The sequence below is a fragment of the Apaloderma vittatum genome, unplaced genomic scaffold (assembly GCF_000703405.1).
Source record: "Apaloderma vittatum isolate BGI_N311 unplaced genomic scaffold, ASM70340v1 scaffold10858, whole genome shotgun sequence".
NCBI classification, from domain to species: Eukaryota; Metazoa; Chordata; class Aves; order Trogoniformes; family Trogonidae; genus Apaloderma; species Apaloderma vittatum.
In genome coordinates, this window is record NW_009730295.1 from 31,323 (window position 1) to 50,646 (window position 19,324).

A 19,324-nucleotide genomic window follows, 5' to 3' on the forward strand; every position below is an offset into this window, starting at 1 on the left:
TCCCCACTGATGACTTCTGGCTTCTTCGCTCAATTCCTGCCCCTGCAGTCTGAGCACCCCTGGAAGAAATGGTGTTAGAAAAGTTTTGTTCCGGGAATAAAAAGCTCAACATTGGTGTCTTTAATGCATGATGTGGTTGAGGAAGCGTTAAGAAAGGGCAGCTTACGAATCTCTGGCTGGATGAGGGTATTTTGTGGGGCTGACCCTGACCACCAGGTTATGTGTGCTCTCAGTGTCTCAGCTGCAGAGCCTCTTGTCAGCTAAAAAGGGAGAGAGCTCAGTACCAGAGCTAAAAAAACACTGGGCCTGTGTTGGCTGGTGAGGAGCCTGCTAACATGTTTTCTCACCTGTGTTTTCTGTACTTCCAGCTTGGAGACGAGTGCTCACAGGAGCTAGCAAAGATATCTGTGCACCTGTGGTACTTTAAAGCACTTCATGACTCCTCCACCCACAGATAACTGATGGTTGTGAGAGGTGCTGCTCTCCCACTCTCACAGAGGCATTGGGAGATAGAATAGTGATGGCTGGAAGTATAAAGCCCTGCAATGAAGGTGAAGGGCAGATAGTCTGTCTCATTGGAAATGGAAGTAGGGTAAATATACTTCTGGGTAGTCTCTATAAAAATGTAGTCAATGTCAGGACCAGCTGCAGCATTTCTTTAAATGGGAGGAACTGTACAGCTGCTACAGCATACCATGAGCACACTTACTTGTGTGGCCCTGATACAGGGAGAAGAGAAGATGCTCCTGTAAGTCCGTTTAGTAAATCCAGCAATGGTTAATATGGTCAGGAAAATATACTTGTTATTACAAAAGGAGTTTTTCCTATTACAAATATAATCAGCTTGGTGCAATAGTAGGTTAAAGTGAATTAAAATTGACTGTGTGATATTAATAGTAAGTAATAATAATACCAATGAATGTTTTCATGTTTTCATAGTATCTGAAAATAAAGGCTGGGGACATTATGGCAAACAGCCATCAGTTATGGTAGATGGACAAAAATTATTTAAATAGTTGAAAGGTTGTGTCTGTGAGGCAGGCAACCGAAGAACTAGAAGAAAAATAGATTTATAGGGAAAATTTACTGACCTTTGAATAAGAGTAATGAAGTGTTCCTCGAAATGCTGGAGAAGTTGGCTTAGTTATTAGGCCAGGGAGAACAATACTAAGTAGGATCTTCATTTAATGTTGACTATTGCATTATAGCAATTCAGAAATGGAAGGACTGGCTTATTTTGTAGCTAGATGGGATAGTGCTTTATATTTCATTTTTGCACAAGTATTATGGTGAAATGAAGTGACTGTTTAACGGAGTAGTACTGACCACAATTTAATAACAGTCCAAATTTCACGTACTGCAGGGAATTAAACAATACATACAGTTAGATTAAAGTGTAGGCAGACCAAATTAGATAAAAAGAGGAATATATTAAGAAACAGAGCAGTGTCAGAGTTTATTCTGAAGAAGAACTAGAAAAGAAAATTGGCCAACATGTTCAGATAGTAGAGGTCTCTCTAAGGGAGCACAGACAATTACAGAAGTTCTTTGGAGACTTCAAAACGAATGTGGCTGAGTCAGTTTGGAGCAGGGATACTAATCTAAAAAACACAAAACAGAAACCTAAAGTACTTTCAGTTTCTTAATACTTTAAAGAAAAAGGGATATAAGGAAATAAAGGAATGAAAAACACTCAAAAGCAAAATTGGAAAAATTAATTTTTAATTGTTTATCAGGACACCAAAATAGAGAATCAAAATGGGGTGATATGCAAGTTCTACTCTTCTTGGAGAGTAAAAATTCGCTTTGGATTCTTTGAGAAATTGTTTAATGTTTCAGAGGACAACAGGAAACATCTGAAATGGCATCAGCTTCCTCTTGTGCCTTTGAACCTTTTATGCGTGAATGAAAAAACAAAAATGAGTGAAACCCCTTAAAAGAGTAACACAGGGAAGAATTGCCTAGTGTGCAGAGGAAATAGCTGAAAGACTTAGTCTTCATGTGCAAAACATTTTCAGTGTTTCCGAGACCTTTTTAGTTTGAGATAGCTGTGTGCCACACACACTTGGTACAGGAGACATTTTGGCTTTCTAGGAGGCCTGGGAGAGCTTCAGCAATGTGGTTTTACTCAAAACTGACTTGATGTCTGAACTAAATTGTATCCTCTTTGCTTTCAACGACCAGGCAGAAAATTTATTCTCATCTATCTTCTCTATCCTTTTGTTTTGATTTTAGATATTGGGAAAAAAGTTTATAAACTATCTTTGCATCATCGTTGGCTTAATCACAGTTATGTGCTCAACACTTGGTTTTTGGTTGCTCATTGAGGAAATAACCACCATGTCCCCGGGATTCAGGAACTCCTCCTCTTAGTCACACACTCAAGACCCACATAGACTTTCCTATTCCACCACTGTGGTCACCACAACTATCTTGGCTGATGGTGCAGGTGCTGCTGGGTCCCCCTACTACCACTTTTTCTGCCTCCACCACCAATAAAGTTAGCATAGGAACACTGATACCAGTGGTGATATGAATTCTGGTGGCACAAGAAAAAGCTTTTTTTCCTAAATTGTTTGACTGTTGCTCAATCCTTCCTGCAAGAACTTGTCAAGCCTCCATTGCAAGCTTGCTAGCGTTGCTGAGAATTGTTGGGTTCTTTCTTTGGATGCATCTATCATGAGACAATCATAAATAAATTCCATAACGAGTAAGGATTTCCTTATGTTTCAGTGGCTCCTTCTTCTGGAGGAGTTGTCACGTGACTTGGGAAGTAAGGGACAGAGCCCTTAAGCACAAGGGCTCAGTAGGAAAATTCATACTGAGGCATCTCTTCCATTTAGCTTTGGTAATCACTAAGTCCTAGAATACAAAAGTGGCTTTGAATATTCCTGAATAGACAGTCAAGAAGGGGACTTTTTGTGGCATTGTCATGAAAAGCTTAATTCTGTGACTGAAACTTTGTCTAACCTGCTGCAGGTTTCCCAGCATAGTTACTGAGGGCAGCAGTCATGGTCAGGTGAGATATCTGCTCAATTTTTATTTCTTCTTAGTTTTTCTTCAACTCACAGTGGAGATGCTGGTCTAAAATCTGCCTTTTGGTGGGCACGTCTACCTCATGATGAGCGAGAGGATTCTTCTACTCTTTCTACCAGTTGAAATGACTCTAGTTTTTTACAGTATCCACACCAACATCTCGGAAGAAACCTTATCAGAAAAGTTATTCCAGTCTGGTTTTGCCTCCAATGAGTAATGCTCTCCATGGCAAACCTAGGAAGGGAAGAAGGAAGATTAAGGCAGAAGTAAGTAGCTCATCAGGTCTCCCAGTCTCCTTCACAGGACTGGTCTGCCTGTATGGATGGAGTTTGGAATGGGGGACAGTTGAGCATTAGATAGGATCAAACTAAAAAATTCTTGATGTCAGGTGCTAATGGCAAACTTAAAATGGAGGCACAGATCATTCATCTGGGAAAACAACGGCTACTGGTAAATAACTATTTTCCTACTTGCAATTCTAGATTTGTTAAGAGACTGCAATCAATAAGCCTAAGGAGGATTATTTTTGAATGTTAATAATAACAAACCTGGGAATCTAAAGTTGTAGATACAGCAGTGCTTCTATATAAAAATTAAAAAAAAAGAGTAGAAAATAGTGATGTTTACATCCACAGTGTCATGAAAATTATGTGATCAGTATATCAATATCGATGTTATTGAGCCATCAGTTAGGAGAGCTAATAGTTGAGAAATACCATCTGATTGAAAAACTACAAGCTTAATTCAAATACTTATGAAGATTGCTAAGAAAGCAGCTGCAAATAGCATTCTTGAAAGCCTGTTTTAGGTTGTGGCATTTAATTTAAAGATGTATTTGATGAAGTGGAGCTTTACGAATGTGTGAGTTAGGATAAACTGAAAGCTATAGCATGTCAGATGTATCACTGACTTAGAGAAGACATGTACCAATGGACTGAGGGTAGCTGATTCACACGGCCGATGACTGAAGAATCTTTAAAATCATTTATGTGTTCCAGTACTAAAATGGATTATTGACTAGTCAGTAAGTAGTAAGTAGAAATCTGAGTTTAAATAGCATGTTCTTTCGTAGGGCAGGTCTCAATTTTGGTGATGAATGCATAAGAAAAATCACTTAAGAAAGAAAACCTTCTAAATATAGTAAAATTATTATTAAATCATTTTTGAAATTATAGTCTCAGAGTCCAGTATTTTCTTTTTCTTGTCAAACTGTAGTTACCAAAGGTCTGGGGAAAGAAACCCATCTTTAAATAAGAAAAAAAAATTTAGATAAAGACAAATGCAATATATGTTTTGCCATCTCCAGTTAGACCTGTAAGACTTACAGTTGCTTCAGGTTCTATATTTAGAAAATTGTATAAAATATGCTAAGTTTAGGTCCTTATTTTAGGTACCTAGTCTTGACAGCTTTCAGTTACATCCAACAAAGTTGTAGGAGTGATTTGGGAAAGGAATTTTCGGAGGTGGCCTCTGGAGGATCCTGCTTCATTTTCTACCCCTTAACCATACTGAGCAAGCTAGGGAGATGGTCCAACTAAACTAGCCACGTTAGGTGCTTAAGGTTGAGGAACATGAGCACTGTGCATAGATGACCTTTGTCTGCAGACCAAATTGCTGAACATTGATGTGATACCCATTCAAATCATGTTACTTGAGAAAGGGTCACAGGCTTGTGGGAAGTAAGTGGTCTTGTGTGTGGTGGAAACGCAATCAGAGTCACTCTGAGTGCTCGGACCTGTTAAATCAGGAACATTTCCAGACCAATGTGAAATAATTCTTGAGTCTTTCCACATCCTCCTCTCTGACTTCGTAGGTGTGACATACTGTTTGAAATAAAGGCATGGATGCTGAGGTATAGATCTGTGAGTACAGAGATATATATGTATGTGTATATAGATGTGTGTGTGCATACATATATTGTACATATTTATTTCTCTGAGCTCTATGCCTGATTGTTAGCTCTGTCTGATGAATTGCTTCATTTTTTGCTTTCAGAACCACTGAAATGGAACTATGTGAACAGATATTCTGAAACTGTATAGAAAATAATGATGTCCATGCCAGATAAAAAATGTAGCAAGTTTGGGGAGAGCTGAAGTGTTTGAGGTGTTGTCTGAGGTGGTAATAGAAGACAGCGAGTATTTGATGAGTAATTATGGAGGTGGGAGGAAAGAGGGAAGCAATAAATCAGACTGAGACTGGAATAGGTGTTTTACTGTATATGGTTGTATGAACTAATGATTAAGACAAAGAACCTCTTTGGATTTTCAGGCTGCGCTTGTCAGCGTGGCATCTATTCAGGTTATTCCACCATTAACTGTAAATATTTCGGCTTTGTTCAGGTACTGTGGATCTTTTGATAAATATCTTCATAAATGCTCAAACTTTGATGCTGTGATGTGTTATTAACATGGGCATTATACCTGTGCACTTTCATATTTTAAGCTAAATAGAAAAAGAAAGGCCCAGCGGAAGAAGTGCCAGGATCAGAAAAACGTAGGAAACTGCACTGTTTCGTCCAGTACAGTCTATTTGCAATAGGCTTGAGTTGTGGGTTTTTTTCTGGCCTTGTGGTGAAATAGAAAGTTCTCATCTTGTAGTAATTTGTAAAACAAGAGGATTGGTCTACTAGAGGAAAGATCTATCAGTGAACCTTTTCAGAGTTTTCCTATACCTTCAAATTGTTCATAAACTACCAAACTAATATATATATATATACACACACACATATATACATACATATATATACACCACTCAACTTGTATAGTGATGTACATTTGAAAGGACCACATCTCTGTGCTTCAGAGTCTGCCCATGAGCTTCTGCTTGCTCCGGGCTCAGCAACAACGTGCCTTGCAAAGGCAAGAGGTAGCTTTTTCTTTTAACTCTGAGCAGTAAGCCCAGGTGCATCACAAGTGCAGAGAACAGCTTGCATTGCTGCTTTCCCTTATTGCACTGGTTTTAAGGAATAAGTAAAGAAATACTTTTTCCTGATCCTTTTCATCAACGCTGAATTCACCCAGGTGAGGTGGAGATAAAATATGTGAAGTGCCAGGCTCAGTCTGGCCTTGGTGTATTTACAAGAGCATCTGTCTGTAGCACGGAGCAGCCCCACGTGTTCCAGAAGAAATTAGTAAAGCCTGAAGTACAGATATTTTTCAAAATTTTTGTTAACATTAACTATTGTAATTCTGGATATCTTTATAAGCAACAAATCTCTTTTTTTCCCTCTCCATGTTCTTAGGGCAAAAAACATTGTTATCGCTTTCTGTGACTGAGAGCACACAAAGCTCCCTCTTTTCATTTTCCAGACAGCATGCTGTTTTTGACACTGGTAGTCACCTCTTTTCTAAGATAAAAGATCTCCATTTTTTCACTTGATTTTCTTATTAAACTTCTCCCAGTCATTCTCATTACCCACTTCTCAATATCCTCCAGTCCAACAGTTACCGTATTGAAAGCAATGCCGTGGTCTGTCTTCTGGATTGTAGAATCATAGAATCCTTTAGGTTGAAAAAGATCTTGTAGGGTCATCGAGACCAAACATAAACCTACCACTTCTGAGTTCACCACTAAAACATGTCCCCGAGCACCTCGTCTACTGATCTTTTAAATACCTCTAGGGACTATAACTCCACGATTTCCCTGGGCAGCCTGTTCCAACGCCTGACAACCCTTACTGTGAAGAATTTTTTCCTAATATCCAGTCTAAACCTCTCCTGGAGCAACTTGAGCCCATTTCCTCATCCTTTGTTACTTGGGTGAAGAGACCGACCCCCATCTCGCTACAACCTCCTTGCAGTTGGTTGTAGAGAGTGATGAGATCTCCCCTCTGCCTCCTTTTCTTTAGGCTAAACAACTCAAGTTTCCTCAGCTGCTCCTCATGAGGCTTGATTTCCAGAGCCTTCACCAGCTTCATTTCCATTCTATGGACATGCTCCATCACCTGTGTCCTTCTTGTAGTGAGGGGCCCAAAACTGAACGTAGTCTTAAAGGTATGGCCTCACCAGTGCCGAGTACAGGGGGACAATCACTGTCCTGGTCCTACTGGCCACACTATTTCTGATGCAGGCCAGGAAGTTGTTGGTTTTCTTGGCCACCCGGGCACACTGACTCATGTTCAGCCAACACCCTGAGATCCTTTTCAGCCAGACAGCTTTCTTGCCACACGTCCCCAAGTGTTGCCAGGAGTTGTTGTGACCCAAGGACAGGACCCAGCATTTGGTCTTGTTGAACCTCATACAACTGTCCTCAGCCCATTGGTCCAGCCTGTCCGGGTCTCTTCGTAGAGCCTGTCTACCCTTGGGCAGATCAACACTCCTACCCAACTTGGTGTCATCTGCAAACTTAGTGAGGGTGTGCTCAATGCCTTTGTCCAGATCGTTGTTACCTGTTTCTGTTTAATATCTTTATGAATATTAGGCAGAACTGGTTGAGACAAACTGCTGACTTATACATTGTTTCCTGTACAGTACTCCTTCCTCTTGCATCTCAGTATTACACTTTTCTTTGATCACAGCTTCATATTACAAAAAGGTGTTGGGTAAGGATCCCTGAAAGCATCTGTATCTCTTACTGAATTGATACAAGGAATTGATACAGGAAACTTGACAAGGTTATGGATGGGTGAGACTTTCTCCTTCTCTACTTTACTTTACATTCTGACAACATAATATCTCACTTTGCATTTCTCCACTCATCTTTTCTTTAGTGGAACAGGCCTTTTTACTGTCCCTCATTCAGTCCTGGGCTTGCACTTGATTTACCTGGAAAATACCATGTATAGCAGATTTTGTCACCTCTCTGCTTACCCTCTCTTTCCTTGTACTTACAAATGTAATAAAGTGGTGCAGACACAGGCCTCTGTTATCTTACAGAGATAGTGCACATTGCCTTTTCATCTTAACCTTTGTCTTCTGTCTCCTAGTCAGTTTTTGATGCAATTCATTTGTTTTCTTTGTCACAGTACAAGCAGGACTATTTTCTTCTATTTTTCTGGCATCTGTCTGTAATCACAAATGCATTTGACCCTTGTAGCAGCTTTTGATTTTAGTTCTTTTGTGTGAAATGTATAAAAAAAACCCCTTCACAAGTCAAAAAACCTCTATAAAACTTCCAGAAAGCACACTTCAGCATTTTGCTGCCTATTCATGTGAAGGCTATGTCTAAACAAGTTGTACTAAATATGCTTTTAGTTACGTGCAATGCAGCCTACAGCCCTAAGAGCTCGTCAGACAGAGATGCAGAAGGCGGTTATATGAAGATGTTTAAAAGCCAGCATGCGTATTTATTGCTAGTCGTTGTCTCCTGTCTCGTCTTCCTCAGGATGCTCATGGACTTGGCACGGTCCCCAAGCCGATTTGACAGCATCTAAATTCCACGCTCCTCTCTAGTCTGCTTTAACTCTCCTGATGTGCTTTTCCTTCCCTCCTGATGTGCTTTTCTTTCCCTCAGACCATGCAGGCAGCACAAACCAGGTACTGAGAATCTTTGAGACTTTCAGAGCCTTGTCCTGGTGCACAGGAGCCATCTAGCAGAGGGCTCAATTGATACTTTTGGTGGCTTTTTCTCAAAGAGATCAAAAAGCTGTACTATTAAAATTTGACACGTTTTCCACACTATGGGGACTGCTGAGCCCTGGCTGGGAAATTGCTTCTTTGGCTTCTCTCAAGCATGGGGGGAAGAGCTGATAGGAGCCTACCAGGGACACTTGAACTTAGAGAGACCACTTTCTTCCCAGCACCTGGTCATTTGATTTTCTATAACCTCCTCTCAGCCCTTCCATATCTCCTGCATAGCTTATGCCTAGAATTCAGGGCTGTAATTACCCTAAAGTCACGTATTAGCCAATGCTGGAAAAAAGCTGTCCCCTTCATCTCTCTCCCTCTATCCATCCACCCATCCTCATAATTGTCTCAGGGCTGGAGCACCTCTGCTACGAGGACAGGCTGTGGGAGCTGGGATTGTTCAGTCTGGAAAAGAGAAGACTTAGGGGGGACCTAATAGCTGCCTTCCAATACCTGAAGGGAACCTACAGGAAGGCTAGGGAGGGACTTTTTACAGCAGTGTCCACTGATATGACAAGGGGAAATGGGTTTAAGTTGAAGGAGAATAGATTTAGATTAGACCTTAGGAAGAAATTCTTCAGTACGAGGGCGGCAAGACTTTGGGATAAATTGCCCAGAGATGTTGTGGCTGGCCCCCCCCAGGCCAAGTTGGACGGAACCTTGAGTAGCCTTGTGTTCAACGCTATGTTGGATGGAGCCTTGAGTAGCCTGATCTAGTTGAGAGGCGTCCCTGCCCATGACAGGGAGGTTGGACTAGATGATCTCTAAGGTCCCTTCCAGGTTATGCCATTCTGTGATTCTGTGATTTCCTTCTGATCCCTTTTAAACTGAAGTTTTGGAAATGTCCTTCCAGAGGGTTTTACACAGTAAGGTGTCAGGGGAGAGCTGGTCCAGAAGCGAGTGCTCAGGGGAAGAGGGAGGGAAGGATGGGAAGAAGAAGGGAGAGGAGAGAGCCTGTGAAACCCAGCAGAAAGGCCAGCAGCAGCAAATGCCAGAGAAGAGCAGAGGAGAGCCAGATCCCCTGTTATGGGGTGAGCAATCATTTTCAAACTCAATTTCTTTTACTAGAGACTTCACCGTGTGTGTCACAGTGTGCGCACAGCAAGTGCAGCAAGGATTCCTTTTAATTATTATGTATTACCCAGAGGTGCAGTGTGTTGTTGTGGCGGTGGGCGAAAGGGCGAGGAGGGGGGCTTATCTATTTTATTTCTGTGTCACGTATCACAACTGTAAGGTGACGGAACTTTCTGAATTGCATTTTAAATTTGGAATCGGGACGTTTAGCGGCTGTCAGCATTGTGTGCCAGCCACGGAGCAGGGAGAAAGTCTCCAATCAGTGAGCACCCGTGTGCCTGCAATAAATAGTCTGAGATAACAGACACCTCTCCGAAGTTTTTGTTAGAAAGTCAGCCAGAGGACTCTCCTCTGGGTAGTGACTAATGATAATTGAATGCTGCTCTTTATGAAAGTGTGATCATATATAGGGATTTTTCAGATTGGAATGAATTTGTTGTAAGACGAGTCAAAATATAATTTCAGCTGAGTCTTCAAAGGAGTAACAGAAGCTGGACTCAGAAAACATGTTTTCTAAGTTGACTCTATTTTTTTTTTTCTTCCTGAACTGCAAAATTTTCCTTTCTTTTGCGCAAAACCGAGGACTTTTACCCTACAGCTCTATGCATCCCACTGGCTTTCTGCTCAGTGTTGTGATGTAGGTGTGGAAAGTACAAGCTGGAGCATAATTTTAATTAGAATAAATTACTCTTTTGAGGAAGTTTGCCTTTTTATTTTATTTTATTTTCAAGTTGACAGTTGGAGCCGTTGGGAATGTTTACTCTGCCGGATTTGCCCGGTGGGAGCAAAGCAGAAACCTGAAAGATATTGATAAATCAGAAGAGTGTAGAACGAAACGGCAGAAATTATGAGAAGATTGAGAAACTGACTTTGGAAGGAAGACATTGCAAGAATAGTCTAGAGGAATGTGTGTATTTCCTCACCACTTGCATACAGCAACATTAAAACTGGGGTCAATGCTGTGTCCTTTGAGCAATGTAGGAGGCAGAGCATGGACTTGCAGGAGACACAGCAACTCATGGTGGTATAGGAGGGAAAAACAGGGCGATATATTTTCATCTTCCTGATATTGTTGCAAACTTAAGATTTAAGGTATCATTAATGGCTGGAGCCGCTACCAAACTTCTTGGTGTCCCTGGAAAGCCTGGAGCTCTGAGGATGCTGGAAAGATTGAATTACTCTGGGCTGATGTAAATGTAACCGCGAGCTGGATGAGTGAACATTATTTCCTGGGCTGTGCTTACTGTGAGGTCCCTTCGCTGGTGATGGGGCAGAGCAGACATTCCTACGCTCGACAGTCGTGCAGTTTTGCTGTTTGAGTTCTCTGTCACATCTAAAGACAACCATCAGTAACCCCTACCAGATAATAAAGTAATATATAACAACTGTGCTGAGTGATATTTGGTTTTAACCCTTTCTTGGAAACAATTAAGGGAATTCATTGATGCTACAGGTGTGCTAATATCAATACCATGTGATCCCTAGTAGATGGAGATGGACCTCTCCTATTTTCCAACTAGCTGGCACAAGTATTAGTTGCAGTGAGGTTATATTAGTGTGAGCTTTGTCATACCCTGTACACAGCAAGGGGTGTGGGTTTGGGCCAAATCTTTCTATAAGTGGTGCTTGAGCCACTTTGGCTGAAGCAGTTGCTATCACCTCGCTGTCGTTTGCAGGTAGACGAAACTCTGTAAGAAGGTAATAAGCTGCTTGTGAGCACTCACTTTACAGGATTATTTTACTGAACTTGGCACCTCTGAAACAAAAGCCATAGGAAGACAACACCAACATAGGGATTAATTGTACGCTTATTTAATGACAACAGAATCAACCCAACACAAGTAATACTACACCAGGAGCACTGGAGATGCAGGGTTTTAGTATATATTTATAAGGCTCAGGCACAAACGTGCATATGTTCTGGAGAAGATAACAACTGGTTATTAGAAAATACATTTCTGTTGAACTTTTGACTGCTGAGTACTGACAAGAAACGTTTCATGCTATTGGAAGATAGGTAGGGTTTTTTTACAACAATGAAGTAAATAACACGTGAGCAACTAGAAACTGATATGAAGCTAGTGATATTCTAAGCATTTTTTAAAATTCTTTCAGTATAATTAACTAATTATCATACTCTGGAAATTCCCGTAGAAAAGTTCCTAAAAGGCATTCTACACACTACAACTGTGACATCAACATTTTAGTAAAGCTGGTAGAAATAAATTCAAGTTTCCTTTGGAAAGAACGACACGTTGCACAAAGATTACGTACACACATGCATGTGTACAAACATCATTATTTTGGCTTGATTTTACTTTAAAAATTGGGGGAAAAAAAGTCTAATATAGTGGTTTTCAGTTTCGTTTTCCACTTCAGTTTACCTATTTTCTTTCCCACTGACATGCTAAAATTTCTCTGTGAGAAAACTGACAAAATGAAACACAAAGTAATTGTAATCTTCCAAGACAACAAAAGAATCAGTATGTTTTGAGGTAGTGCTTATCAGTTTGAGCAGTCTATTTTCCAAAGAGAAAATCCTACTGTAAATCAAAAAGAAGTTTTGTGTTCTTTGTCCATGTTAGAGTTAACTGATGGAAAGCTGAGTCCATGGGTTAATATGATACTGAGGTGGCTTGTTCTTAAAAGCAAGAGTGATGACTAGTTGCTTCTTAAAGACCTCTGATTGCCCAGCATGCTTGATCAAAATCCAGACATCCAAACCAACTTGCTTTGAATGACAAATTGATTGTTGTGCGCATTTTTGATATTACAGCAATTTGTCTCCTCGGGTATAATACTCTAATCCCCCCTTCATTTATCAGTAGGGAATCAGCAATTCAGCTCTTCCTCAGGCTGAGGTTTGGCACAGAAGCTGTGACACCGTCGCGTGGTTGCAGGCTCCGTGATGAAGACACCCCCTCCCAGGAACATCTACACACCGGCTCCTCAGCGTGCAGTTCATAGCACTTTCTGGCATCTACTCTATTGCTTGGTTTAGAAATGTAAATGTTGAAGTCAACAACAAACAATAGAATTTTGTCTGTTCACGAGATTTTAAATTTCTTGCTTGCACACAGAGACTTCTTTTTCTCTTCTGTGCTCTGACTCTGTTCTTGACTTCTGATTTGAATGCCAGGAGGTGCTGGCTTGGTCTTCAACGAGCTCCAGAACTTCAATCAACCCTCAAAGAGAGTGGTCAAAATCTGTGGTCCTCCTGTTCTTAGCATTTGCAGTATGAGAAGTTCCCAGGGAGTATTGCATGTTTGTGAAGTTCACGGTACCCCAGGTAGTGATAGAACTTCTTAGTGAAGTGCAGAACCTCTTCAGTTGTTTGTCTATCTCTTATCTTATGGTTGTGCCGTATTTCTTCTGTACCGCAGAGTCTGATGGGCTTGTGTCACTACGTCTGAGTATCCCAAATAATAGAATCATAGAATATCAGGGGTTGGAAGGGACATCTAGGGATCATCTAGTCCAACCACTCTGCCAGAACAGGATCACCTAGAGCAGGCCCCAAGAAAAGCAGAAGTCTTTCACTAGCAGAAGTGGAGGCTGGAAGGAAATGGATGACATGGTATCCTTCCCCTTTCTGTTGGGACTGATCGCAGATGCTTGACCATATTGAATATCTGGGCATGGCTGTCAGTCAAGGTGTTTCCACAGAAAGCCCACATGTAAGAGAAAGTGGAAAAGCATGGAGTATGAGCAGGATATAGGCTCTGATAACTTGTGAACACCATCACATGCCCTTGTAACCACCAGCTCATGGACAGTAATTCTCTCCTGGCATGCAGCAGGGCAGGGCTTTTCCACTGGTCGCAGCTTACTGAGAAAGCCACAGCACATCTGTTTGGTGGCTTGAGCCATTGAGCATTCTTTGCATAGCCTGCCTGGATAAGGTGTCACTCTTGATTTTTAAAACATTTCACAGCAGAGGGTTAGCCTAGAATGGAGAACCTCTTCTGAGCATCATCTGCAGGGGCCCCTCTGCTCACAAACATGCTGCATAAGGCTGCCACCATCATGTCTTATGTCAACAGGGGATCACGTCCTCTCTTCTGAGGCAAAGCACTTGGATTATCTGCCGTTCATCAGTCAGCTGGTGGCTTCTGTTCTGCATTTGTTATGTTTCTAAATAAATACATTTGCCTATTCTTCCATGCTGTCATTCAGGTTTCAGAGATGCTCCTTAGCACATCTCCATTTCTTCACACTCTCTGAAAAACTGATTTTGCTTACCCTTTTGAGAAGAAGTTGGACTCCTGTTCTGTTTCACTGAATTTTAGACTTTGTTGGTTGAGGATAGAAGAAGGAGTGTGCACACAAATGCTCTCATTAGCCTGGGGATGCTAATTTCTTTAAGCCTCATTGATAGTCAACCAGGGAATGATCCAGAGCACTTAAATTTAGCTCGCTTCTCCGAATCTCCCTCGAGAAGTGTCTGTCTCTCTCCATTGCCATTACAGATGACTACATTGATAAATATTTGTCTTCACGAACACATCCTTGTTTGTTTGATTTTTAACAGGGTACATTTTTCAGTTTCTTTTAGTTTATACTGTGTGCTTTCTATGCCGAGCAAAATCCATCAGACAGTAGGAGTGGGCTGCGTTGTTGGTATTACTACGTTTTAACTTACAGCTGGTTGCATTTTTTACCTATGAGTCAGGAATTTCTACTGCAAACTTCAATTAATATGTACCTCATCACTGCAGAGTCTAAAAGTTATTAGCAATCTTATGGTTTGATATCATTACATAGTGCGATACTGACTTCAGTAACAATGTTGTTGGTTAGAACAGCCAGTGACAAGGCTAGATGATGTTTCCTGCAAATACTGCCCACAGCCCTGCCTCCACCTTATTAAACTGGTCAGATTTGGAATGCAATCAGCAAGCACCTAAAGAGCTCTGACAAAATGTATTATTTTTTTCTTTTTACAATTTATAAAAGCTAAAATTAGCAAAACAAAGCAAAAACATACCGTTCATCTCTCAATTACTGTCCCAGTTGAATATGCTGGCTGGTGGATGATATTCGTGAATGTTATTATTCACAGAATGTACTTGTTAAAAAGCCACTTCTCTATTTCTGTTGCAGTGAACTATTTCATAAAAAATGGTACAGAAGATGTGTTACTGTGTGGCAATAGCTCTGATGCTGGGTAAGTAGTTTAAAAATATCTTCACATTTGGTTTGATTTTATTGTGGGTTGACTTTGGGGTTTCTTTGCTATGTTTTCCTTCAGTTCTATCCACTTCTCACCAGCATGAAGTAGATATTTGAACTTCCTTGTGTCAGTTGTAATAGGAAAGAGGATAATGACAATATTGTGCATAGTAATACAATTTTCTGAACTGCAGGGAAGAGAAGTTTGTGTGTGTCGCTTATTCAGGTCTAAAATCTTGAAGGGCCTTATTACAGTTCTTTTTCAAGACATTTAAATTTCTTGGGTAAAACAACAGCCAAAGTTAAGTTACACTTTGGTCGAGTGGAGAGTATTTTAAAGGAAATTAAACAGGAACGGAAACAAAAGCTGGAGGGATTTAGACTAATGATGAGTTCTTGGCTTTTGGCAAAGGAAGATAAACAAATCGACAAATACTAGACTCCAAAATAACATGCTTTGGAGGTGGGAAGGTACTCCATTTTGAGTTGTGATCTACATTTGTACATGATATTTTTACAGAGTATGTGTATTTAATTTTCTTATGGTATAGACAGTGAAGAGATCTAGAATAATTTATGTGGTATACTAATTTACTCTGCAGAAAGGACTTATGTCCCTAGCATCTGTCAACACTAACAATTCCTCCTGCAACCAGTCCTCAGGGTCTAAGCACATTGTCTGAGAGTGTGATTTTAATTGACACGTTTTCATGATCTTGAAGGAAATGAAAGAGTTCAGATGGGATGGAGAGTGATGAGGTCTTGTTTGGGCAGAGGAGATTATAAGCCATGCAAAGATTGTAGGCTGTTAAGAGGTGTAGGAAAAGGAAGAGGAGACCTTACAATGGTGGGATGGATGAGTTTAGATCTAAATATGCGAGAGTATTTAAGCCAGGGAGGTGGATGACATAGGTCAAGTTAGGGGAGGAGGTGGAGTGGTCTGCTGTTAGAAGGAAATGTTTTGAGTTTGTTGAACTAAATGTGGAAGACTGAAGAAAATAGGGTTTAAAGTAGCAATAACTCAATGTGAAAAGAGGCGTGTGTGTAGGGAGATAACAGGAAGATGAAGGAAAAATAAGTTCTTGTTTGTGGATGAGGAAGATGAGAAAAACTGTGGAGTCCTGGAGAGAGACATCTTACTTTCTGCTGCCACTGTCTATATCTGCATTTACATAAGACAAAAGGAAAGCCGAAGTGTCAGCCTTCCCTCTGCATATCTTGTTTGTCTGATCTGTATTGCCAGTCTAATTTAGATTGTAAGTTCCTTGGGCAGAGGGCCATGCTTTCCTCTGTGTTCATTCCATGGAAGGTACAATGTCAGCATTCATTAATTAAGTGCTTTGTTGATTGCAATACATTGCATTTATCCGTGCTTGGGCTGGACTCCAAGACTATTGGGATGTTTCCCCGGGGATCCCAGGATTTGGCAATGTACCTATGCTGGTGGACATCAGCCTTTGATAGCCAATAGGCAACAATATTGAGCAAAAAATGTTCCGTACAGCAACAATATTTTACACATCACAAGATATTATACATTGTTCTCTCTGATGACCTGGACCATGGTGGTGGCACGCTGCTCAGGTCTTGAGCAATGTTGAAAGGGTTGATTAGATTACACGTAGTTTGTGAGGAATTACTGCTTCGAAGTTGCCCAAAGGGTGGGAAGTCAAATACCAATCCAGTACTCATGCAGTATCTATATATTTGTAGCCTGCAGGTATTTACGGGTTGGGTTCTAGCAAGGCATATTGGCAAAACCACCCTTATTTCCTTCCCTAGAAAGAGAATAAAGTGCAGTGTGGCAGCAAAAAGGCATAATTGGAGAAAACCTCCAATGGAGGCACTATGCCCACAATGTAGTCCCGGTCTGAAACTGCCGGGGAAGAACTTACGAATCTTGTGCACAAGAGTAAAATGCCAACCTCACACCTAGAGTCCTTGTGCTTCTTTTGATAAATACATCCAAACTATCAGTGTTTGTGTCGTTAAGGGAAATCCACTTTCCCTTTATGCATCAGTCCTTTCTTCAGCCTCTTGCTGTTTTATTTAAATATTTAATACCAGTGGGTAAGATTTGGCTTGAAGTGCCTAAAAATGGGGAATAAATATTCCTATTTAACTAGGTTTTTTTAGCTCAGAACTGGCAATTGTTGCCTCATCTGTACACCTTGCATAGAGTTCCTGCCATTTACCTACTCCTGTTGTTTAAAGATGTGAAGATAATCAGGAAGATGATCCTAAGGCCTCAGGGGACTTAAAAAGTCATGTGTTCCCACCTGGTAGGATAGAGAGACCATCATTTACAGGCTGACATATCTGACAGAGAGGATTTGTTTTCTCTTATCCTTCAATGGTCACAGTCAAGGGCAAGTGCATTTAACAGTGAAACACAAAATCTGAATGTGTGGGACCTTTGGGGACGGCGTGCACCACAGGATCAAGGGACATTGGTTAAGGGGGAGTGGATGCATCAGATTGTGGTTCCCCTGTCTATTAGTAATGAAATTAATGACAAGCCAGGATACTTAAGTTGGGAAGCCATCAACAATTAGAATTAAAAAAAATAAAACTAGTCTTCAAACAACTCATCAGGAAAGTGGGGTTGGGAAAAGACAGCTGGCAAGGGCATATGAGTGTTCATAGCGTTTGTGGAGCTTGCTTCTGCTCCCAGTTTTGGGCCTGAATTTATTAGCCTCTGGGGTACGCTGCAGACCCAAAGGAAAAGCAGGGAAGGGTTGTGTCATGTGTGCGGTCCTGGAGGGATTTTTTGTTGGAGTGAGGGATATCTGTGTTGTGGCTGGGATATTAAATCTCAAGGTAATTGACAAAGCCATTTTAATGCACTTTTAAAAGCATGTTAATGACACTCTGAGGTTTGGCTGGTTGCTGTTATTATGGAAGAGCAAAAAAAAATAATCTAAATAAATCTGCTATGGCAATTATTAGGTGATGAGACTCAGATGGTCTGATGTAAGAGTGTGTAGTGATGGAGACTGCAACATGAGCTGAAGTAGCAGGCCAAAATCAGCAGGGAAATGATCATCAGTGGATGCTATATCACAGACAACATAATTATCTCCAAGGTGGGGGCTTTATTACATTACTAGGAGGGACTGTTTTCTGAACAAGCACCCAAACTGCCAATAAAGCAGGAGGTAATGGATCTAGCTAATATTGATTCTAGTTCAGGAGGGATTTGAGTAGATGTATGTCGCTCAGCAGCAGCAGACATGTCTCTAGTACTTTACCTGGCAGATAAGAAAAAAAACCCCGCATATTTATGGTTTTAGGTATGCTCATGCAACCTGATGAAGCTTCTTTAAAAATCACACTGCAGACAAATGGTAGGAATGTCAGGGAGCTGACATACTTTTTAATTGTGCAAGGACTAACCTATCTGTGGAGTTTTCCATGTGATGCCTCAGAAACTTTCTTCAGGATACCTGAAATGTGATTATTTTTCATTTAATCAAATAGAACTTTTGTGTTGTTTTTCATTTTGTTTATCCAACTGCATTTTCCTCCTTGATGTACTGCAAGAATTTGCTTTGTATTTACAAGGAACAAAGAGTCCAACAAAAACAAGAAGTAATGTTTGGAGAAGAGAGAAAATCAAGTGATTGTGATCAAAGATGTTCTTTGGCTCAAAGTGAACGCTAGTGGCACGTGCTCGGCGTTTCACAATGAGCGTGTTCAGAGCACTACGTTAATGGAAAAATCCTCTGCTCTGAGATGCATGTCACAGATTGGTCAGACACTGGAAGCAGAGCTTAACAGCAAGGCTCTTACAAAAAAAAAAAAAGAGTGTATTTGCAGAATTATTCATGTTTCTAGATGTGTACTGGGGTTAAATTTGGTTGTTCTCTTCAGTGTGGCTGCACTGGGATTTATCCAAATTGGTTCTCTTTGTAATTTCAGCTTCTTTTATTTGATTTGGTTAAAATAAATGGAGAAAACTCAGATAGTCTGATTTTCAAAGGGATTACAAATTCTATAAATTTGCTTTTCAATTTAATTCCCAGTGTATAGTTTATCCAATTTTGAACACTTTGTTTTAGCCTTGAGGAAGGTCCAGTAAAGATCCGGTACAATGATCAAATATTTGGAAGGTCCTAGCTAGGAGCAGAAGCTGAAAGCTGCTCTAGCCTGTGTGAAATCCAGCCTTAGCATCAAGTGGGCTCTGCTGTGCAAGGGCTGCAGAACAGCAGGTAATAGCAGGCAGTACCATATATAAACAAGCATCCCCAGCCTTCTGAAGACTGTGTGAAAGTGGCACTTGAGGGCAAAATTACCACATATCCACAGAAGAGTATTTATGCTGATGGTGCTAAAGGGAAAGCCTGTAGTTGGACTCAATGCTTTAGCATTCCTCAGGGACCTACAGCAAGGACGAACCCCAGGCTGGCTCCCGGCAATGGGACGTGCCCAACCCCAAGCAAGAAGTGAGGAAGCCTCCGAGGAGGAGACAAAGC

At 40.8% G+C, this 19,324-nt stretch overlaps 1 protein-coding gene across 2 annotated transcripts in view; it reads left to right on the forward strand.

The window, feature by feature from the left end:
* Positions 1-19,324, forward strand: part of LOC104277944 (sodium channel protein type 5 subunit alpha-like) — a 175,476-nt gene that overhangs the window by 25,963 nt on the left and 130,189 nt on the right. For both annotated transcript variants that reach the window (XM_009874761.1, XM_009874762.1), the window contains exon 7: positions 14,781-14,844. In XM_009874761.1, coding sequence (XP_009873063.1) covers positions 14,781-14,844 — 64 coding nt within the window. The remainder of the gene's footprint in view (positions 1-14,780; positions 14,845-19,324) is intronic.